This window comes from Opisthocomus hoazin, chromosome 16 (assembly GCF_030867145.1).
Source record: "Opisthocomus hoazin isolate bOpiHoa1 chromosome 16, bOpiHoa1.hap1, whole genome shotgun sequence".
NCBI lineage: Eukaryota > Metazoa > Chordata > Aves > Opisthocomiformes > Opisthocomidae > Opisthocomus > Opisthocomus hoazin.
Genome location: NC_134429.1, coordinates 15678360 through 15700510, shown reverse-complemented (window position 1 = coordinate 15700510; position 22151 = coordinate 15678360). Strand labels below are relative to the sequence as shown.

At 50.9% G+C, this 22151-nt stretch overlaps 1 protein-coding gene across 14 annotated transcripts in view; it reads left to right on the top strand.

Moving 5' to 3' along the window:
- The window catches only part of EIF4G3 (eukaryotic translation initiation factor 4 gamma 3), a 145263-nt gene that overhangs the window by 105724 nt on the left and 17388 nt on the right, over positions 1 to 22151 (top strand). For 5 of the 14 annotated variants that reach the window (XM_075437622.1, XM_075437621.1, XM_075437626.1 and 2 more), the window contains 15 exons: positions 57 to 145; positions 2018 to 2267; positions 4972 to 5129; positions 6279 to 6404; positions 7560 to 7670; positions 11559 to 11729; positions 12728 to 12925; positions 13644 to 13790; positions 14083 to 14319; positions 16522 to 16626; positions 17276 to 17425; positions 18121 to 18253; positions 19370 to 19464; positions 21436 to 21529; positions 21767 to 21884. In XM_075437622.1, coding sequence (XP_075293737.1) covers positions 57 to 145; positions 2018 to 2267; positions 4972 to 5129; positions 6279 to 6404; positions 7560 to 7670; positions 11559 to 11729; positions 12728 to 12925; positions 13644 to 13790; positions 14083 to 14319; positions 16522 to 16626; positions 17276 to 17425; positions 18121 to 18253; positions 19370 to 19464; positions 21436 to 21529; positions 21767 to 21884 — 2182 coding nt within the window. The remainder of the gene's footprint in view (positions 1 to 56; positions 146 to 2017; positions 2268 to 4971; positions 5130 to 6278; positions 6405 to 7559; positions 7671 to 11558; positions 11730 to 12727; positions 12926 to 13643; positions 13791 to 14082; positions 14320 to 16521; positions 16627 to 17275; positions 17426 to 18120; positions 18254 to 19369; positions 19465 to 21435; positions 21530 to 21766; positions 21885 to 22151) is intronic. The other 9 variants (XM_075437625.1, XM_075437635.1, XM_009945083.2 and 6 more) reach the window with 2 other exon arrangements.

Sequence of the window (22151 nt, the reverse complement as noted above, 5' to 3'; positions counted from 1 at the left end):
GGCCAATTTTTCTCCGTATAATTCAGTGTTATAACAGCTGTGCGCTTATATTGCAGCCCAAACAGCTGTAACTGCACCAAAGACGTGGAAGAAACCAAAAGACTGGACCCAGGACACTGAGGAGGTGACAGAGGCAGAAGCAGAGGTAAGAGGGAGCCAGAGTCTTGCGTTCTTCAAATTTAATGATGCTGTTGCTCTCTATCAACCGTGTTTTAGACACGTTGCTTCCTTGTTGTCTCGCAAGGATCCTGGGCAGACGTTTGGGCGTGGGGGGAACTGTGATATTCTCCAGCATTTTCGTCTGTTCCCTGCTGAAGCTCTGCAGTTTTCTTCCTTCTTGCCTAATTTAATGACTCCCAGCATTCAAGAAGATGTAACTGCTGTCCTTCCAGGGAAGGGTGAGACAGGAGTGGGTTTGAATCCCTTAGCGCTGCCCTGTTTTGGGTCCCCGAGGCCACTGCGGTGGCAGTGGCGGGTTCTGTTGTACAGTGACGTCATTGCGATGTCGTGGCTGAAGGCCAGTTTTCCTGATGACTGCCTGATAGAGAAGCTGGGAAAGGAAAACGGTGAAGTTCTCAGGAAATACCACCTCGACAGTAATTAAATGAGTAAAGAACATCTCCCTTGCTGCCATTCCAGTAAGGATATTGCAGGAGGAACCTCCTTGTTTAATATCCTGGGTAAAAATGGGGTTGGTTAGATCACAGCGGGGTAAGAGAGTAAAAATGTAGAAACTCAGGCTGCCCCGTGCGTAGATGAAACCTGATGTGGGCCAGATGGGACGCAGGGAAGCATTGCTTCTTCACTCCAGATTGTTCTTCAGTTATTACTTGTCTGCCGTTTCCTCCACAACTTTCCCTTACCACAAACATCACTGAACCTTCCCGCTCTACAAACACGTAGCCGAGTGACTCTGGAGTCTGGTGGAGAGTCCTTCACCCTTTGTATACGCAAACGCGTGCAGCAGAAAGGCTCATTTATGCCTTAGGAATGGTGTGTGAGTGCTTTCCCCTCTGTGTCTGAGGGAACAGGTGCTTAAAACGCTCATGTGCAAGGTGTCACGCTGCGGGAGCTGGTCTGTGCGCAGCAGAACAGCTGGCGATTGGGTGACCCAAGGAAATGAAAGCATCCCTGGGCTCGTCTTCAAGCCAGAGAGCGAAGGACGTCGCTGGGCTGTGTGAGGAAGTCTGTGCTCTGCACACTTTCTTTGTCATTTACTGGAGGAGTCTTCACTCCTGGACCACTTCGCCTTTTCACCAATGCTAATTTTTCAAAGTATTCCCTTGAAAAAATTGCAAAAGGCATTTTAGGACGCGATACCCTCAGGCAGGGAGGCGAAAGGATGGAGAGCCTCTTCCAGCACATCCGCGATGGAGCCTTCCTTTCGTTTAGTGCTTCCAGACGTGTTGGGGTTTCTCCCAGGAGCAGCACGTTCTGAACGCCTCCGCTGCCTGAATTCAGCGTGCGGCTGTGTCCGTGGAGAGCTCTGAACTGAACAGCCAGGGATACTGATAATGCTGTTTCTTGCAACCGAGATGCTGAAGTTGTGGCTTTGTGTCACCTTACCTTCTTTGCTGGAACCTGCTCTCATTAGCAGCAGGAAGCGTAGACGTAAAGGAAGGATCCTCCCCAGACGAGCACGGCGTGCGCGTTCACGTAGCCGGAGAGCTGCAGGAGAGGGGAGAAGTGAGGTTGTCTGTCTAGGCTGGGATTGCTCGCGGCTGTCGTGCTGTAGGGCTGAACAGTTCCTTCCACCCCATCCCGGGAGCTCCTGGGGACTTCACGGGCAGCGCGAGGGCCTTCCACTTGCGCTGTTAATTATCGAGGGGTTATCTCCAGGGTACATCATCCCATTGTTCCGCGCGTCGTTCCAGGTCTCCGTATCGCTGTGTAAGATGCATATGTATTCCTGTGACGCCCCAAAATGCTGTATGAATAACGGAAGGGCTATTTCACGTGCTTTGAATTTTGGCAGGGTGTTTTTAACGTAACCTCTGTGTTTCCATCTGTGCTCCAGCCTAAAGCAGAAGAGGAACTTTCAGGTGACAAAGTACTTGAATCTGAACAGGAGAAAATGAGCCATGGGTTTCAACTGGAGAGAGACCCCTCTGAGCTTCAAAAACCGAAACCTGTGGAAGAAAACGGAGAGCAGGAAGCAGAACCTGTCCGGAATGGTGCCGAGAGCGTTTCAGAGGGAGAAGGAACCGATGCAAACTCCGGATTCACAGAGAGCTCCAGCGAAGGGCCAGTGTACCAGTATAAACCAGGTAAATCCTGTTTCAGTCTTTTGAGTGCTCTCTTGGTTTTGTGCCTCCGAGGGTTGCTGGCGCCCTGTGCACACTCCTCCTCCCCGCGGGAGGAAGGGGGTGTCCAGTGGGGCTGCACGGGGTGCAGCATTTCCCCGTGTCCGGCTCTGCCAGGATCCACTGACCAGCAGGCTCAGGGAGGATTCTGGAAGAGGACGAGAGGAAAATTGGGTTTCTCTTGCTGGTGGTAATGAAGAGAAGGGAAAACCCCTGGCTCCTGGAATTGATTGCACGTGTGGATGTTGGCTGCAGGACAGTGGAAATGGCGGCGAATTGGTTCCCGTGCGGCTGACAGCGGAGAACCTTCCAAGAAATTCCATATAAGCAAACGTGCTTCTTAAACAAGAGATTTGAAAGGTCTGATTGGGTACTAAATATGCGTATATGTATTTCGATAGATTTAATTTCCTGGCTAAACTGTTGCATAGATCTTCAGATTTGTCAAAGAGTAAGAAAAAGAAAAGCAACAGTCCTGCTACTGAACTGTGAGTGTGCAGTTCTTTGGATGAAATCGTTGAAGTGTGGGCTCACAGGATGCAATCCTTTTGTTGGTGGTTAGCACTGGATATGTCTGCCTAAGGGGGGGTTTTGTTATTTTTAAGATATTTAATTTGGAGGCCTGAACCTCTGTTAATTCACCTCATGAAGAAAGACCTTGAGACCGACTTACTTTTCAGTTGCTACCAATTTTTAAGCCAATCCTTATTGAACTGAAGCTCCCTCAAAATAAATTAGTCATTGTCTTAAGAGCCCAGAAATTTAAAGAGTATGAAACAAAGTGAGGAAGGTCCTTGAGAGCCTGGTAAGGCGAGGTATTGGGCAAGGAGCACCATAGTTCATTACACTGCACTTGTAATTTCTGCACCGCTTTGTTCTGACAAAGACCTGAGTTGCTTTTCTTTTTATTAATTTGATACTGTTGTATCGTTAGGAGAAAATACAGAGGCCTTTTGATAGTTTGCCACACAGTGATGATCGCTTACCTGTTCGTTAGCGAAGCGCATCGTGAGGTTATTCCGTAATGCCTCAGCTGTCTCTCCGAAACGCTCGGTGCCGTCGGCACGATCCCCGATGGGTCTGGCCGTCCTTGGCTCAGCCGGAGGGCTTGGGTGGGTCCCTTGGAAAGCAGCGCGCGTCGGACTCGTCTGCTGCAGAGCAGGCCTGGCCCCTTGCGCAGTCATCCTCGCTTTCAGCTCTGCTTTTTGGAAAACCGGGGTTTTTGCCTTTTGGTCCAGCGCAGGAGGAGTTGTGTGTTTGATCCCGGTCTCCCCCCGCGCTGGGGACACAGCGAGCCTGCCTGTGACACTGCCCAGCTGCTTTTCACGTTAAAGCAGCTTGTTGAGAGCTTTCCAGGAGAAGGAAGCTGTACATATAAACTGTTTCTTGTTGCTGTCGGGGCTTTTCCATGATAAATGGAGGGTGCTGTGGCACAGCGGATAGGCAGCTGGCCGGGAATTCTGGCTGGGATGCAGTTAGCCAGCCAAACCATTTTCTGCACCTCTTGATCCTGAAGCTCTGTAGAAACAAAACTGCACAAAGAGCTAAAAATGTAATTACTCTTGTGTATTATCATTCCCAGTCGTTACAACCCATCCTTGAAAGAAGTTTGTGGTTGTGGCCTCTGCAGGGGTGAGGGTGGTGAGAACCCGGAGACCTAAAGCTGGTGATCAGGGACTGAGATGAAGAAAGAACAGAAAACCTTAACAGCAAACGTGAACGGCTGGAGAAGCGCAGAGCGACGCCGCTTGGCATCAGTGAAATACGAACGTGGCATCTTGTACAGATGTTTTCCTTCAGATAAAAATGTGCTGCCCCACTCAGGGGCCTGACCAGCCACGCTGGCTCCTGGGCGAGTCCGTGGGTTCTTTCCGAACTTCAAGCGACCTGTGCGGCCAGCAAAGCCCGTCTCCGGGCTACCAGATGCTCACGTTCCTTGCGCTGAAGTGGCTGTAGGTTTACACTCGGATTTGCATCAGGCAAGGTCCTCTGCACTGCTGTTCTCCTGCCATCTGAAAAAAGGGGTGAAAAGTTGTGATTTTTAGAGGATGGCTAGTGGTTGTGTGTTTTTGTTTGGTCCCCACTGTTATCTCCAGCGTGGGTTGTTAAAGGCTCGGTGTTTTCACCTTTTCATAGGATATTTTTGTTCTGCGCGGTGATCTCCTCTCAGCCCTGCGCTTATCGCTCCCTTTTACACAAAACCAGCCGCTTTAACTTTTGCATTTTCCCCTGGAAACTGGGAATCGTCCCCGTTTTGTCGTATCGCACGAGAGAGTGAAGGTCAGAGTTAAAATGGGCTGCCCCCTCCCTGGCAGTGCTCAAGGCCAGGTTGGATGGGGCTCTGAGTACCCTGGGCTGGTGGAAGGTGTCCCTGCTCGTGGCAGGGGGGTTGGAACCAGATGATCTTCAAGGTCCCTTCCAACCCAAACCAATCTACGATTCTGTGATTCTGTGATGTGGATTGAAACTGGAATTAGTGATCCGTGTGTGGTTGCTGCCGGAGCTGGCTGCACGCTCCCCGTTGTTCATGTTCCTTCAATGCGCTGGGTTCCTTAAAATTGCCCAAGCAGCCGTAGCGATCTCTTCCCTCCTGGATTTACCAGAACCTCGTCTCGCAGAGCGGAGGGCGTTGTGACCTATGAATCTCAGGCACCTTCTCTCCTTATAGAGCAGTGGAAGCCCCTGAACCCCGAGGGCAAGAAGCAGTACGACCGGGAGTTCTTGCTGGATTTCCAGTTCGTGCCTGCCTCTATCCAAAAGCCGGAGGGGCTGCCGCCCATAAGCGATGTGGTTCTCGACAAGGTGAGAGGAGAGCCGATAAAACAGGTGCGTGCCACTTTTTTTAATCTTAATATCGATCCCTACTGCGTGCTTTATTCCTTGGCCGTTTCGATGCAGGCTTTTTGTCGGGAAGGGGAAATCGGTGGCTGATGTCACGTCACGGAGTTCTCCCAATAGAGGTGTCGGTGCCTAAGGAGTGTGCGCCGATGATAGGAAAACTGAAGCGTTTTTGATGGTCTTTGTCTGGATGAAGTTATACTGGGTTGTTACTAACATTTAAAATGATACAGCCAGGGAGACCTAAGGAAATAAGCAGTGCAGGGCTGAGCGGAGAGGCAGTGTCTTTTATTAGCTCAGTTCCAGGGTTCAAAAGTGTAGGCGTGCTTTTGGGCGAACTCTTTTTTTGGTCTGAAACAGTTGTGTCACGGTTTGAGCTGATCTAATAGACGATCTTTAAAACCTTGCCTCGCAAGAAGTTTTGTGATTTCTGTCCAGCCTTATTACAGATGTGATTTTCTCTGCTGGGTGTCTGCGCTTATTGAAGTGCTTGTTATTTCTGAAGAGCTGACACCAAGACCTTATATCTCCTCTCAGTTAGAACTGTGCAGTTCGTTGATTTGGACGCAACCACTGCAGAGTCTCTCTTAGGACTGAAGCACAGGTCAGGATATAGGTGATTCTCACGTGCAGAAACATTTCCACTCTGAATTTCATACCCAAATTGTAAAATGAAGCTTTATTCCCAAAATTATTTCATCCACCTACTTGTTTTCCATGATTGCTTCTCACTGCTCTGTCTGCTTCTCAGCTGCCTTCGCTCGGTCAGCCGTCTGCCTTGTTTAACACCGAGACGTTGGTCTGAGGGAAGGTGGCCGTTCTGTGATCCTGAACCAAGATGATTGCATTCGTTTTGCAGAAGACAGGCCCATGTTGCCATAATTTTATCCTCTAGAAGTCAAGCTCAGCCTTGAAATGTTTCTGAACTCCACCTATTTCCTCAGTAGTCACCTGTGGAAGACGTATTTTAAATTAAATCTGTATTTTTACTGTCAGTGCGGGTGTGTAGAACTTGGACAGTTTGTCACAAGCATTAATTTGGACGTGAAAGAGGACTGTTGCCTTTGAGCAGGGATTGTCTGTAGGCTTCAGCGCCCGCTGAACAGATCTGTGTGCTTGTTCTGCCCCGCGATGCAGGTCAGTCAGCCGAAATTGCCCCTGAGAACTCTGGACCCTCGGATACTGCCTCGAGGACCGGACTTCACGCCAGCCTTTGCTGATTTTGGGAGGCAAACCTCCGGTGGAAGAATCATACCTGGAAGTGTGAGTTTACCCCAGCTTGCTAATTTAAAAACTGGCCTGAACACCGGTGAAGTCATCCTCACACTCCTGGGCCTCTTCCGATGCTGCGGTGGTTCTGGTTTTGTCAGGATGAATGCAAGGGTGATGTTTCCTTGGCTGTCAAAATTTAGGCAAATTAGAAAAACGTTGTGGATGTTTTGAACTGGTACGTATTGGTCTTCAGTGGATTTGATCTCCTTCCCCTCTTCACGCGCGAGAGGGGTGGAAACGTGTTTCCACGCCGAGGACCTGGCAGTCACAGGTGTGCGTGTTTCTCGTACAAGAGCCCGGCGTCAGCGTGTGTCCTTGTAGGAGTCTGTTCTATACAGCATGCCACAGAGCAAACAGAATTTACTAACCAAGACAAAAACAACATGCGCAGCGCTGTGTGTGTTCTGGCTTCCTGCGTGCTTCCGCATGTTGATTGGCTTTGGTCACTTCATTCCTTGTTTTCCTGCCTTTTCCTCTGCTTTTCTTTCACTTTCTCTTTTTTTTTTTCCTTCCCCTGCCCTGTGTCTGGTTTTGCACAAACGCTGAAATTCCCCTCTGGATTCTTCCTTCTTGCCTTTGCCATCTCTTTCTTGGGGTGCAGGTGCCCCCCAGCATGGTGCCGCCCAGTCAGCCGGCGCTGGAGGATGGAGGCTGCCTCCATTAGGTGCAACCATTGATTTTTCTATTTCTTTATTGTATTTCTGTATTTTCCACCTATCTATTAAGATACAGCCAGTGTGTCCATCTAGATACATCTAATGACATAGCCATCATTTGTCTTTCGAAATGGCTGCTTTCAGAAGGGTTCACGGAATAACCTTGACTTCCAAGTGTGCCCGTTTCCAGGAGGCTCGGAGTCAAACCCGGCGATTTTGGGTTGATGTAACATTTCTGATTTGAGAGCGGTCTTGTGGCCAGTGCCTCGGTTCTGGGGCGCGCGGCCGTGTCTTGGAGTAACTTCAGTGCCGCGGTTTCCCTCGGAGCACCACCCAGTCCCGAAACCTCGATGCTGTTTGAGGTCGACACCGCTCCCTATGTTTAGGCCTTGCAGGTCGTACTCCGGCGCCCGCTCTCCTTTCATGCGCTGAATGCCCCGAGCCTCTCGGCATGGTGGTAACGTCCCTGTCGCTCTTTCTCTTTCTGCAGTCCTGCAAAGTGCAGAGCAACCCTGGATTGCCTTCCCTGGCTCGGTGCGGTTCCCCAGCATGCCCTCTCTTGGTCTCGCCTCACCCACCATTGAGGAACCTGCCGATAGGGGTAAGCCGAATCCCCCCCTCTCCCCTCCAGCCTTTGCACCTTTTTGTAGAGTTGTCTTTTTCCCCAAACGCCCACTGTTGATAAAGAACGACTGGCAGAAAACTGTACAAAAAGGTGCAACCGTGTTTAAAAAAAAAAAAACGAAACAAGACTTGCATTGTACCCCTCTAGGCAGTCTTCAGTGGTGGGTGGGACATCACCAGCTGAGGGCATGCTGGGACGTTGGCCTGAGCGGGATCCGCGAGGGGTCTGCACTTTGCAGACCTGTGGAAAGGGGGAGAAAAGGTAAGTCCCGCTTACCCCGTTCATTTGGAGCATTCAGCACATAACATACATCTTACATTTGCGCCTTGACGGAGCAGAGCCTTCCTTTGCGTTTTTCTGGCGGAGGGTTGGACGGTGACGTTATTTAACAAGCCCTGCTGTCCCGTGCCGGCGGCGGTTGTAGGACGAGAGGGTTTTCAGCCCCGAGCAAAATCAGACGTGAGCTTCTCATGAAGCATGGCAAAAAGCTGCGTGTGCGCTGTCTGTCCGCTCGGTCATTCCACCTCCGCACAGGCCATGCCCATAAACCATCAACCCCCACTGCCTCTTCCTTGCCCTCGAAATAACGTTGAGCAGCTCAGCGCTAACGAGCTTTCGGCACGCTGAGCATCTTTTGGTTTGCTTCCTTGGCTTCTGTCTTTGATTTCCTTCTTTTTGCTTGAACGTGTTGTCTGACTGTTTTTAGAACTAACAAACGGCGCATCAGAAACCCCAAGGGGTGGAATTCCGCAGGAACAAAATGCAGCTGATAGACGCTTTTTGACGTAGATGAGAAGTTAGAGAAGCGCGGCGGGTAGCGAGGTGCGAACACAGGGAAAGAGGGTTGGGGACCACCAAGGCAGGACGCGTCTGCGTTTGTGCTTCTGAGAGGTGGGGGAAGCCCGAGTCCCCTCGGTCCTTGCGCTTCCCTGGAAGGCAGAGTCGCTCCTAGCACTGAGCTCAAGGTCACCTTCCACGTTTGAAGCTTGTTGTAGAGGTTTGAGCAGCTCTTTAATTTCTTGGATGTTTTCGAGGACGTTACCATGACTCTGTCCCAAGAGCGGGAGCGGACCGGGAGGGAGAGCACCAGGTCGTGCTGTGTTGCTGAGTTTTTGGCTCCTCTGCGGGAGGCTTCTCCCTCCTTTCTTTCTGCTTTCCCTTTTCCCCCTCTTCATCCAGAAGAAAGACGGGGACTTCAGATTAATGCGGTAACATCTGGTGAGCACTTTTCTGTGCCTTCGGTGGAAACATCGTTTCAGTGCAAGCTGTAGCGCTGTGATCGCAGGTGCTACAGGAGCGTTGTTATTTACTTGGACCGGGTTACAAACAGGAGGCCAGGCATGGGCCCAGGCGCCTCTTTCACTTGCTGTTTTGTGGATTTGGAACTAAAACCCAGATTTTTTTTCTGTTAAAAATTTGACCTGTATATTGTTTGGTTACTCATTCAAAGGAGGCTTCTGTTCACTGCTTTTAAAACCCAATCAAACAGTCTGAACCAAGTTTATTCACGAGATATTAAAAAAATAGGATCTTAAAGGAAATCTGTGTTCTATTAACACACTTAAAAGTCTGGTCTCGAAGGCAGCCAGGCTGGAGGAGGCTGTGACATGTAACATGCTGACATCCAGGAGACGCCAGAGGGGTCCGGGCATCCGTCAGTCTTGCAAGGCAAATTGTCAGCTCCCTCCAGGCGCTGCCTTCGCTCGAAACGCCAGCGCGTCGGCCCTGCCTGGACCCGTACCCGAGGAAGGGCCGCGCCGCTGCAGCTCCGTCCTCGTGCGTCACAGCCCGGCTGCGGTGGGAAGGTCCTTCAGAGCGTGGCTGCCTCCGCGCGAGAGAGACAGGGCGGCCGCGGGTTGCCTCTCGTCAGCTTTGCCCGTGCGCCTGGGGGACGAGAGCCCAAATGTTTTGATTTCCAGGGCGCGCTGCCAGCCTGGCTCTGGTTACCAAGCTTGCCGTGGGCAGGGAGGTGTGGGATGAGGTCTGGTGCCTGTGGCTGAGACCGCTCGGTTCGCTGTTGCGTTGTTGTCTGGTTTTTCAGCTGGAGGGAAGTTTCTGCTTTCCACGGTTGTACGTTTGCGGCGTGGTTAGAACCCAGGCAGCAAAATTGCGTGAAATTGCACAAAAGCGGGGGTGGATGTCTCGTCGCCGGGCTGCGAAGCAGACTTTGCCGCGGCGTAGCAGTGTCGATCGCGGGCTCTGGGTGGGAGCGGAGAGGGGTGGTGGGGAGGGACTGGCAGCTCTTTAGGAAGGCGTCTAACACAAGGGCATTGTCAAGGCTCCCCGTTCTCGCGGCTCGTCGCACCGATGACTGCTTGGGAGCGATCGACTCGCGCGGTTGCTTTACGGTTACGGCGTGCGCCCGAAGGAGTTTGCGTGAGCCTGGTGGGTTGTTTCTGTGCGTGGCAGCGGGATCTGAGTGCAGGTCCTCGTGGGCAGCGGGGCAGCACACTGATGCGCTGCACCACGCAGCCCTGGTCCTCGCATCGCCTGGACGTACGGAGCGTGTCGCGGCATGAGGTCGTTGTCTTCTGACAGCATCTTCTTCTGTTGCTTTTATCACGTAACGAAGCCCAAACGAGCACTCCAGCAGTGGTGGTGATGATGTTTGTCTGTGTCCACCAGCAGCACGCATTGATGCCGTCAGAGCCAAGCAGTTCAAATCGCAGAGACAAGCTCTTGCCTTTAAGGAGGGTTGTTTTGGTTTGTTTTTTTTTTTTTAATTGTGCAAAAACGGGTTTGGGGCTGATACGTGACGTGAGAGGCACCAGCTAAGAGCTCTCCTCCTGTATTCAGTGAGGCTCTTTGAATAACTGAGATGGTTTTGCCTTTCTGACGCTTGCTGAATCCCTTCGTTGAACAAAGAAATGTTTTAAATGGCCCATCTTCCGTGTGGGGGTCGCCTACTGCCCACTGAAGAGATTAATTACTGCTGTGCAAAGTAACGGGGTTGGACAAGGGACTTTAGTTGCTGTGCTAATTTTTACACTGAGATCGGACATTTCTAATAAATAGGTTCAGAAATAAGAAAGAGCCCAGGGGAAGAATAACCTCCCGACAACATTTGATACCTGGAGTCCTTAATCGGAAGCTCCCAGATGATGAAGAGGGGGTTTGGGGGGTCTCTTGTGACCTGTCATTTGTACAACTGATGACAAACTCCCCAGTTTCAGCGGTGTTCGTAGCTGGTTTGACCTGGAAGAGCACCCTGTTATGCAGGAGTGCAGAGAAGCGCTGGACGCTGTTTCAGACAAAGCGCCGTGTTTCCCTTGCTTCTGTGAAGCTGCAAAGAGTTTGACCCAGAGCTGTCAGGATCCCTGTTTCCACAATGCAGGAGCAGCACCGATGCTCCATTCGGTCTGTTTGATATAACTGCTGTCGCAAAATGGCTCTGTTTGAAGCAATCTCCAGTAAAACTTAATGGTTTGGGTAGAGCTGCTAGTTTATCACCTAATTGCATGGGGTGGCACGTTTGAAGTACACCCGTAAGGACCAGTTTAATCCCTAAATACGCCTTTGCTATGATGTCTCAGTGACGCAGTTTCTGGCTTTCAAGAGGCTGTTTCGGCCACTCGGGTCCAGTTCTGCGGTGCTCGAGCGGTGTCTGGAGCATCGCCGATGCGTGCAGGCAGTGGGCATCCCCTCTCTGTTTCGGGAAGAGCTGCCCAAGAGAAACACGTTTGGTCTCTTCATGCTCCCTCTGACCCCGCCAGCCCGCTGCGTTGGGTCGGAGGGAGTCCTCAGGTCCTAGGAGGAGTTGCTGGTTGTCGGCGTTGCCATCAGCAGGTGTTGGCGTGCGCCCTGGAGCATTTTATCAAGGTGCGAGTTGAAAAGGGGATATAACAAGGACTGTTTTTGTCCTAGTTGTTGAATGTTGGACCGAGGAGATCTCAGCCGGGCCAGAGGAGGGAGCCCAGGAAGATCATCACTGTCTGTGTGAAGGAGGACGTCCACCTGAAGAAGGCAGAGAACGCCTGGAAGCCAAGCCTGAAGAGAGAAAGCCAAACCGAGGACCCGGAAAATGTCAAAACCCAGGTGAGAGCGTCAGCAGGCGCTGCGGAGTACAGCAGCCTGTAACAGGAGGAGGGTGGTGCTTTGCCTTCACTGTTGAGAGGCAGTGGAAAAGGGCAATGAATTCCAGTTTGAATCGCCGCTTTCCCCTACCTTGATTATTTTTTCTCGTGTGTTTATTCTTGACCTGGAGTTTAAATAGCAATCCTGTATATTAAGCGGGTCTAAATAGGGAACACCAGACAACCTACTACCTCTCTTCCAGGATGGTTTTGCTGTTGCTATTTTACTAGAATATTTCTGTCTCCATTCTAAAGCAAACAGCCTCAAACTTCCAGCACAGAACTTGCTTTTCATCCCCTTTTAGACTACATTTCTGCCCTGAACCTCAGCGGGACTGAGGTGCCTCTGTCAGTTGGTCGTGCCCAGCCCAGCAGCGCCGTCTCTGAAGCTTTCTCTGTGTCCTGCTCCCGCTCCTCCTCTCCGTGGGGCGGCTGCTCTTGGCGGAGGTGTTTGCCTGGTGGTCAGACTTGTGATTTGTAGGATAAGTTGGGATAGTCGTGAAGGACACTGGAATTCTGTTCTCAGGGCTAATGGCAGCGTTGTTGACCTAATTATCATTCTGGACAGGAAAAAAAAAAGTGCCTGAAAGTAAATACAGAAGAAGTTGATGACCTCTAGTTGAGGGAGAAGATGGCCACTCCCTGTTAATTTATATCTCATGGCTAAATTGATACGAAGAATGGTATTTCAGATGGGTGACAGGAAGGGCTTTGTGCCTCTGTTGCGCTTGAAAAAAGCACTTGTGCATTTTCAAAAGCCTTGCCCCGCTGCCTTGGCCTTCAGTAGCCGAGTTAGGGCTGGAGCTGGGCTGCGCACAAGTGTGCGTCTGCGTGTAGCTCCACTTCCTAGGAGTTGCTGTAGGACCTCTTCTCCGTTCACCTCTCGGATGCATCCTAGCTCGTTCCTGAAAGCCACCTGTTCAGTGTGTGCTGAAACTTAACAGTTTTGCTGTCGTTTAGGAGCTGTTCCGCAAGGTACGGAGCATCTTGAACAAGCTGACGCCCCAGATGTTCAACCAGCTCATGAAGCAAGTGACAGACCTGACGGTAGACACAGAAGAGAGACTGAAAGGAGTCATCGACCTGGTCTTCGAGAAGGCTATCGATGAACCGAGCTTCTCGGTGGCGTACGCCAACATGTGCAGATGCCTTGTAACGGTAAGAGCCGCCAACGGGCAATGGGAGATTCCTCTGCACGGGGCAATGTTCTGCACGTTACCCCCGTGAACGGGTTGGCTGTAATGGAAACATGGCAAGAGCGGAGTTAAATGTTAGTTTCTGAACGTAATTAAAAATAATTTACATGGCGATTTCTTCTTCTGCGTTCGTTGGCCGTGCCTGCAGGCCGCGGGCTTTGCTTGGAGTGCGGTGTTGGTTGGAGTTGAGGACGCTTTGCTCTGCCTGGTCACAAGAGGCAGTTGATCGCATTTGGAAAGTTCAGTTCCTCTCTCGTTTCAAAGGGGAGCCCGAGGTGCTGCGCCAAGCTTGGGGCAGCTAGTGTTCAGGTGGCGAATTTGGGGCAAAACAAGCCCTTTCTCCTCCCGATCCTTCACAACATGCAACGAAGGAGCACGGCTCCAGAGTCTCCAGCACACAACAAGAGTGGGTTTAAGCAGTGTGTCTTTTGAAAGAATTTTCCGTGAATGGAAATGTAATCTGTCTCCGGCGGAGGTGGCGTCAGCCAAGTTTTGAGTGCGACTTTACATGCGAAACCTAAACCTCATCTGGAACTCATGAAGTGCTGCCACAGCCTTGCAAACTCGCGTTGCTGGATATGAAGTGTGTAATAAAATGTAATGGATGGCTTATGGGAAACCTCACTCGTATGTGAAGTTTAGCTCTATTTCTGCTGATGTTTTTCTTCCTTCGCCTGCAGCTGAAAGTGCCCATGGCAGACAAACCTGGGAGCACGGTAAATTTCCGCAAGCTGCTGTTAAATCGCTGCCAGAAGGAATTTGAAAAGGACAAGGCTGACGACGACGTCTTTGAAAAGAAGCAGAAAGAACTTGAAGCTGCTACCACTGTAAGTGGTATTTTTCCCCGTAAATCTTCAGAGCTCCCTCTGAAAATGATCTTTTGAAGATGGCAGTCGATTTTGGGGGGAATTTTGTAGCTGAGACTTTACTTTTGTCAGTGTGGCTGAGTATAATAAAGAAGACTTGCCTTGATTAGCAGGTTAATACCAGCCTCTTCTTGTATCTGAGGAGAAAAAGAGTAAACAGGGACAACAGCAACTGTGATCATAAAACTGGATCTTTTGAAGAGTTCTGCACTCTGTGAATGTGTTTTTTTAGAGCTGTTCTTCTGTTTTATAGCCAGAGGAGAAGACACGGCTCCATGATGAGCTGGAAGAGGCCAAGGACAAAGCCCGACGGAGATCCATTGGGAATATAAAATTCATTGGCGAGCTTTTCAAACTGAAAATGCTGACGGAGGCTATCATGCATGACTGTGTGGTAAAGCTGCTGAAAAACCACGATGAGGAGTCCCTCGAGTGCCTTTGCCGCCTGCTAACTACCATTGGCAAGGACCTGGACTTCGAGAAAGCAAAGGTAGGGCAGGAGCGGGAGATGGGGCTTTCTGGGCAGGAGCGGGGAAATGGGTGTGGGGTGGGTTTATTTGAGGGTTTATTATTTCTTCGGGAATTTCCGTACGGCAGGAGAACATCGTCCGCTCTTCTGTGGGTGTTCCGTTGTGATCCGGCCTTGCTCCCACGTCTGTAATTGATTCTGTATTGTTTTCAGTGGTGTTCTCCAGCTGTTGGTTGTTTCCAAATATTTCATCCAAACACACAGTCTAGAAATGCTCAACATTTACTTTCTCCAAACAGAATGTGCCCCTTATCTTGTAGTTTCCAAAACATTGATGCTTAGAGTTGTTTCTTTACCAGTGAAAGTTTGTATTACGTACAAGATCTACCATTTAATGTATAGCTCTGGTTAAATCTAAAAAAGAAACCTCATTAACTGGCCTAAACTCCCACCTGAACCTTGGTGGATGCAATTATTTGGTGTCATCATCTCCAGCCACGCTGGAATGAAGCGGCTGTTTGGCAGCTGCAGTGCTCCAGCACCCTCCTCCCGGTTTCCCAGCAAACGTAGATGCAGCACGGAGCACGACGCGCTCGATGAGCCGCGCTTGGCACGGTCTGCTTCTCCTGCGCGAAAGCCAGGCTCGGGGTGAGAAAGCATTCGAGGGTTTTGCCAGAAATGGGTCGGACTCGGCTCTGGAAATAAACTGAGCTCATGGCTGTCAGCTGCTCGGGGAGGGGAGTTCCCTCACGGCGCGCTGGACTGCAGGGATCGATCCCGATCCTTACGGGGAAACACTTTTCCAAATCGTTTTGCAGAGAATTGACCAAACCAGCTGAATTGACCACTGATCCCCCCAGTCTCAGTACCCTACGCTGTTAACGCAGCGGCGTGTGCGGTACCGATGCGGGCTGGAAAGGGCCCGAAGCGGGGGTTACATTTCTCCACGTGCTTTGGGAAGACAATCTGACTTCAAAGCAGTAGCTGAGGTTGTGCTGGATGAGTCCCGGCCGCTGTTTTGGCCTTGGCAAGCACGGAAATTATTGCAAAAAGCAACATTTTGGTGCGCTGGCCGGTTCTGCAACTTCAGGCCGTGGCACCGCGTAGCACGGAGCGCGCGGCGGGGGAGCGCTGGCAGATGTCCGTTACCCGCTGGGAGAAGCCGCCCGCCTCCTGTCTTTGCGATTCGTTATTGCTGTCAAGACTGAGTGAGAATCCTTTATTTATTCTCTGTTAATTCTCTGTTTTATTATGCATTTTTATTGAAGCTGAGGTGTTAGTGATAATTAAAGCTGCTGGACACAGTCCATTTAAAATATTTTCCCCATCCTTCCTAACTTCGGAAACTTTCGCTCTCAGAGCTGAGACTTTGCAAGGCAAGGCCAGAACCAAATTTGAATAGGGTTTTCCTTGTTTGTTTGAGTGTAAGGAAAAGAGTTCAGCTAGTTTTTAGTGGAAACATTGCATAAAACAGCCCTGAAACTTTTTGTTTCAAACAGCCGGAGCCCCCGTTTTGGGAAGAGGGCGTTTGGGAGCCCGGCGAGTCAAAATGAGACCTAACGGAGGCTTCGCTAATGATACCGTGTCGTGTCTGAGCGCAAACTGAGTGGGATTCCATCACATCAGGGCCTTGGGGATGACAAGGGGCTTGTGGGGTTTCATACTACAGCCAGCCCTGCGAAACAGCTCCTTGCTGAGAGGAGCGGCGCTGCTGCCCCTGCTTCTCCGGCCAGGCCCTGGCTGAGGCAGCTCAGGGGAGGTGCAGCAGCGAGATGACGTGCGCAGGGTTGGGTTTATGACAGTGAAGTTTCCCGAGCTAGTTTTCCCTAGGCTGAGTTGAGCCCACGTGCTGATGTGAAAAGGAGGAGCTCAGAGGCAGAGCAAGACTCCCCTTTCTGGTGGCAGGTAGCCACTAGGTCAGCTTAGCTCTACCATCAAAAAAACACTTTTTTTTTTTCTCCATATGGATGGTAAGTTTATTGTGTACGTGCAGAGGGCACCGACTTGTGCCTCATTTCCTGCACATCCTCCCCTGCGCACACTCACATCCAGCTTTGGGGAGCATACGAAACCCAGCACTCCCTCCTCCAGAGAGCAGCTCTGGGTCCCCAGAGGCGTTCCTGGCACGGCAACGCTGTAACGCGGAGCCCTCCGACACCCCACCTCAGGCAGCAGCTTCGTTTGCTTCCAAGACGCACTGACGGTGGTGTCTCTCTTGTGTAGCCTCGCATGGACCAGTATTTTAATCAGATGGAGAAGATTGTGAAAGAGAGGAAAACGTCTTCGAGGATTCGGTTCATGCTTCAGGATGTAATAGACCTAAGGCTGGTAGGTACTGACTCCAGTAAGTGCAAGAGCACGTTCCCTGTCACGTCCGGGCTGGAAGAGTCCTCCTGCGAGAGCAGGGATTTACAGTGTTCACAGCAGCAGTGGAATCCCTGATTACCCCCAGAGTCTGGCTGTATAAAGAGAAGAAATCTTACCTTAATGAGGGCAAGGTTGGTAGACAGGTGTCAGCTTGTGTCGGGTGTTTTGGTTCTGCTTGACGTTAGATGTGTGCCCGTACCGGGTTCTGGTGGTGCTGGGCCAGCCGCATGGCAGTGGACGCGCCCGAGCTCTCTTCACAGGGAAGGTTTTGGGGAGTTTTACCCCCGTGGCATCCCCCGTGCTCGTCTGTCGGTCGCACTGCTCGCCTGCCTTCGTGTCTGTGCCCCTGCCAGCAGTTGCATGTGCTGATGGGACGAAAGCACGCTGAGGTGCCAGCCCCATGAGTGGGAGGACCCGTTAGCGTGGCTGTAAAAACGATGCGGGCTCTTCTTCGTGACAGCATGGAGCTCATCGAAAGGTGGGCTGATACCAGCCTGCATCGCTCGCGCCACCGAGCATCTGCTGGTGGTTTACTGGCCGTGTTTTTGGACTAGATGACCCACAGAGGTCCCTTCCAACCCCTACCATTCTGTGATTCTGTGTTGTGCAGACAAAAGCAAACGGAGTCTGCGCTCGATCAGGAGGTGACGATGGCAGGTCCCTGCTACGCTCCAGAGGGAGAGGCAGAACCCGTCGCTGGTGTCATCAAGCGATAGTTTTGAGCGCAGCCGAGGTGTTAGACCTGGGATTTGACTGCAGGGTACGCACAGGTAGTACCCCAAAAGCTGTAAGAGGTTTGTAGCAAGATGGAGAGATAGCCTGGTTATTCTGGGACAGGTGGGTCTGGGCGGTGTATGGTTGGATAGACACGTCGAGCAACCGAAGTGTTTTGTGGAGAGACGGCTCCACCTCTCTCTGCAGGATTCCTGTCTCGGCCATCACAGTCCCTGGAGAGGCAAAGCACCGTCTCCAGACAAAACGCAGTCACTTCTTGCTTCTCGATTTCAAGGCTTTCAGGTTTTTTCCTCAAGCTTGGAGGAAGGGCTCCAAGGAACAGTGTCAGCAATAAACAGATAGAGAGTGACAGCAGCCTCCCCCTAGTCCATCTCTGTCCTCCGAACCTGGAGAGACTGGAGAGCTGGGAATGTGCAGGATGTGAGGGGTGAAAATGTCTTGAATTCCGTCATGCTGCTCCCAAGTCAGGTCTTCACTTCAGCCTCCATTCTCCACCAAAACGTACACCACGCTCGATGTACCAGAGTGTGTAGCTCTGATCTGAGGGGCTGGGATAACCGTGTCCGCAGCAGGACCCAGCGCCACGAAGCCCTCCCCAACCCCGCGGGGAGCAGCCCCTCTAACACATTACGAGAGCGGGAGGATTAGGCTGTGTTCAGAACACCCAATTTACAATGCTCCCCAGAGCCATCTCTGAGCATGTGTTTGCTTCTTTCCTAGTGCAACTGGGTGTCACGGAGAGCAGACCAGGGCCCGAAGACCATCGAGCAGATTCACAAAGAAGCCAAGATTGAAGAGCAGGAAGAACAGAGGAAGGTCCAACAACTCATGACCAAAGAGAAGAGGAGACCAGGTAAAGTAAAAGCCAAGTTGGCTGCTTGTTTCACTCATTTCGCATCCAGTGGCCAGAGTCAGAATCCTGCGTAAAAGCAAAAAGTCTGTTTTTTTTCCCTGAGTGTCAAGAGCGAAGGGAGTGGGGTCTGATTATGGCTGAGGCTGGAGAAGGACCAGACTTGCCATGGATTGGCTGTGTGGATTTTTCGGGGGCAAATCCCTTGGGTAAAAATAAACCATCGCAGGCCAGTAGTGCTTAATTTTTGCATTTGTGCAAACCATATTGGGTTTTGTGACAGGCTGCCAGAGATCTGCTAGAACAATTCACTAGGTAGGAGTGAGGTTTGCCATCCATTTTTGCGTACAGCAGCATCCTATTTCAAGAGAATAGCATCTCATTTCAAGAGTAACCGTGTTGTCTTCAGCTGTTAAAAGTTGTGAGGTGTTAGCTCAGCAGGAGAAAGTGTCTTGGCGTTACCTTAAATTACTGCCAGCCCTTGAGGCTGGCACAACCTGAAGGTGAATTTGGAGTGACTGGGCCAGAGCAGGGCAAGCAGAAGGGCATCTTTGGGATTCTTTAACGTTAAGGTTTGTCAAACGAAAGTGCCGTGAAAGCAGGGCATAAAGAAAAGACACCTAGGCTTGGTTTTAGTTATCCTAAAACTGACCTCAGGAGAAGGTGAGGAACCTGGGATGGCCCGAACGGTTCTGCGTCTAGAGGAGCCTGGTACGGCTGCAGGCTGAGCACCGGCTGTGGGTCAGCGAAGGAGCATGGTCTGCTCCTGTGGGCTTGTGAACGCGCAGTGTGCACAGCCGTTCCCAGGCCGCAAGAACCACACTGGGCAATCTAACCAGGAAAAATCGATACCAAAACCAGCCCTTGAAAACAGTGAGATCTTTTATGTCAAGGTTATTTTGTAAAAAGGAAGTTGGGCAAGCTAGTTATGTCATCTTAGGCTGAAGAAAACACTCCAAAAGACATGATTTTGGCCCAGAATTGTGCCGAGGCTTAGCAGAAATGTGCCATCTTCTTTTGCTCCTCCTGTTGAACTTGGAGGTGATCGCCTGTCTGCTCCCGGGGTGCTGCTGGGGCTGCAGGGATGAGCTCAGGGTGGTTGTGTTTGTCGTCTGGCAGGTGTCCAGCGGGTCGATGAAGGAGGTTGGAACATTGTGCAGGGGCCAAAGAACAGCAGAGTGCTGGACCCCACCAAGTTCCTTAAAATCACCAAGGTAGGTGCCAGCACAGGACTTGTTCAGAGCAACAAAAATACCGAGGTCTTACCTCGCTGTGTCTGTCTGTCTAGGAACAACTGTTATGGTGTTTACAGGTCGAAACTTGGGTTTGGGGACAGTTTAAATCCTCCGAGTTAACACTGTGCAGAAGAAAAGCACAAAGGAAGGTGGCATTGTCTGCTGGATGTTCCCGGTGTGTTTGTTCTGAGGGAAAGGAGTATGTGTACACTTTTTCTCAGGTTCATGATGTCCCTTTAGTGAACCAGAATTTCTCTTAGCTGGAAAATCTGCATCCTTCATGATGAAAAGAGAATGTGAGTCGGAGTATGGCGTGTCACGGCGATGCAGCCCATCGCATGGAAACTGCAGAAGGCATCCCAAACACCAGTCGGGTGGAAATCCTTCACTGCCTCACGTTCTCAGGGCCCTATTGCGACGCTGCTGCTTAACAGAATGAGAATGCCACAGTTTGAAAACAAAATGTTCCTGATGTGTCGCGGGTGGCAGCAGTCTAGGCTTGAAAGGTTGAGATAGTAGAAGACGACCCGTGTCCGCTTTTACGGTGTTTCTGGGCTTCAGCGGTGCAGTTGCGTCCCTCAGTACGTGATGAACGTTCGCACCCATCCTCCAGACGAGCATCTTCCCGTTATTTTGCCACTGAAGTGGTGATTTTGGGACATTTATTTCAGGCTGCAGGTTAGGCAAGCTTGGAGGTTTCTCCTTTTATAATGATCTTCAGAAGAGCTTTGGGATTTCTCACCAAGGAGAACTCCGTCTTGCACAGAAATTAGGGTATTGCCTAGACTTTCCCTTGGCCCAATTAACATTGCTCTCCCTGAATTTCACTCCCAGTGCCTGGATGCTCGGAGAGCTGGGAAGCAGAACCTGGACAGACTGTAGCCCTTCTGCAGATCAAGCTCAGTTTGTTCCTTGTGAAAGTCGTAAAACAAGACTCCAAGACTTAATTAGCAGGGAGCATTCAGCCTGCTTTTGTCTGGGGGTGCAGCTTATCTGGGACAAGTCCTCCTACTCCGTTTAGTACAAATACAGTACAAATCGAGCTAGCTCCACAGCAGCTGCGTTGTCGGAAGGGTCACGGCCTCCTTGTCAACAAATTCACCTAATGAGCATTGTAAAATCAATGTCCTCCTCTTGTCAGACACTACTTTTTCCCTCCAAGTTCTGCAGCCTATTGTCGTTCTTCACCCTCTGAGTTCTGTTTGCTACCGTGCAGATTGCCCCCAAAGCCATGAGTGGTACGTGGAGGGGACAGCAGAACCGCTTTGCTCATCACAAACAAACTGAACATCTTTCAAGTGCTGATAAACTGTGCTTTTTGCTCCTTACTGAGCTTCAGAGTTCCCAGTAAAGTGAAGCTCCTGGTCATTGGGAAGGTGTTTCATTGACACTTTGGAAGAGGCTGTTGGCGATGCCCTGTGTTGTTTGCATCCTCGGTCTTTGGCTAGGGTTCAGTCTTCCAGGGGTGCCTTCAGGCTCCGGGGTGACCTTAGAGCAGCTGCCAGTGCCTGAAGGGGCCGACAGGAAGGATGGAGAGGGGCTTTGCACAAGGGGGTGTAGTGATAGGACAAGGGGGAACGGCTCTAAACTAAAAGAGGGCAGATTTAGAATAGGGATTGCGAAGAAATTCTTCACCATGAGGGTGGTGAGGCACTGGCCCAGGTTGTCCAGAGCAGCTGTGGCTGCCCCCTCCCTGGTAGGGTTCAAGGCCAGGTTGGATGGAGCTCTGAGCACCCTGGGCTTGGTGGAAGATGTCCCTGCTGATGGCAGGGGGGTTGGAACCAGATGATCTTTGAGGTCCCTTCCAACCCAAACCGTTCTGTGATTCCAAAAATGTCTTAAAGCCCATTTTGGTGTTCACAAGACAGGGATTGTTGCCCAAAAATACCCTGTTTGTAATGAAGGTCTGTGATTTGCCCGTGTAATGGTATGTCTCGGTGTTTTTTGCAGCCCACAATAGACGAGAAGATTCAGCTTGTGCCTAAAGCCCAGTTGGGCAGCTGGGGAAAGGGCAGCAGTGGTGGAGCCAAGGCAAGCGAGATGGGTAAGTCAGGACGCGTCCTCGCCCTCTGCTTTGCTACCAGCCCTCCTGGCCAGGAGCGGGTTCGGTGTGTGACTGCCTGGCAGCGGGGTTCAGTGGGGCAGGACCAGCCCTTTGCCTTCAGTCCTTGCCCCGTCGCTCCGAAACCAGCTATTGCTTAAATGATTTTGTGATGCCGAGGTGTCAGCGCCTACTGACCTTGTTGTCGCTCTTCTTTCCGCTGTCTTTACAATCTCCCAGACTCCTTACGACCAAGTGCCACTAGTTTGAACAGATTTTCTGCACTGCAGCCTCCAGTCTCATCTGTATCTGCCTCATCCGCATCCTCAGAATTAGATTCTCGCAGGGCCTTAACTAGGTAAGCTTCAGTCGGCCACGATCTCCACTTCCGCTCGCCGTACGCCTGTGCTTTGTGCTTGCTGCTCGAGTTATGGCACACAAAAGGGAGAGAATGTCACGGAGGTTCCCGGAATAACTGGATCTTCTTCCCTCGCTGCGTACTTTGAGCTAACGTACAACACATGCATCTTTTACAATGTCATAGGAGAGACAAGTGGTATTAATTTTTATAGCTGTTACAGTGAATGGTTCAGTTTCCATTTTTCAGTCAACCTTTATCTAGAGG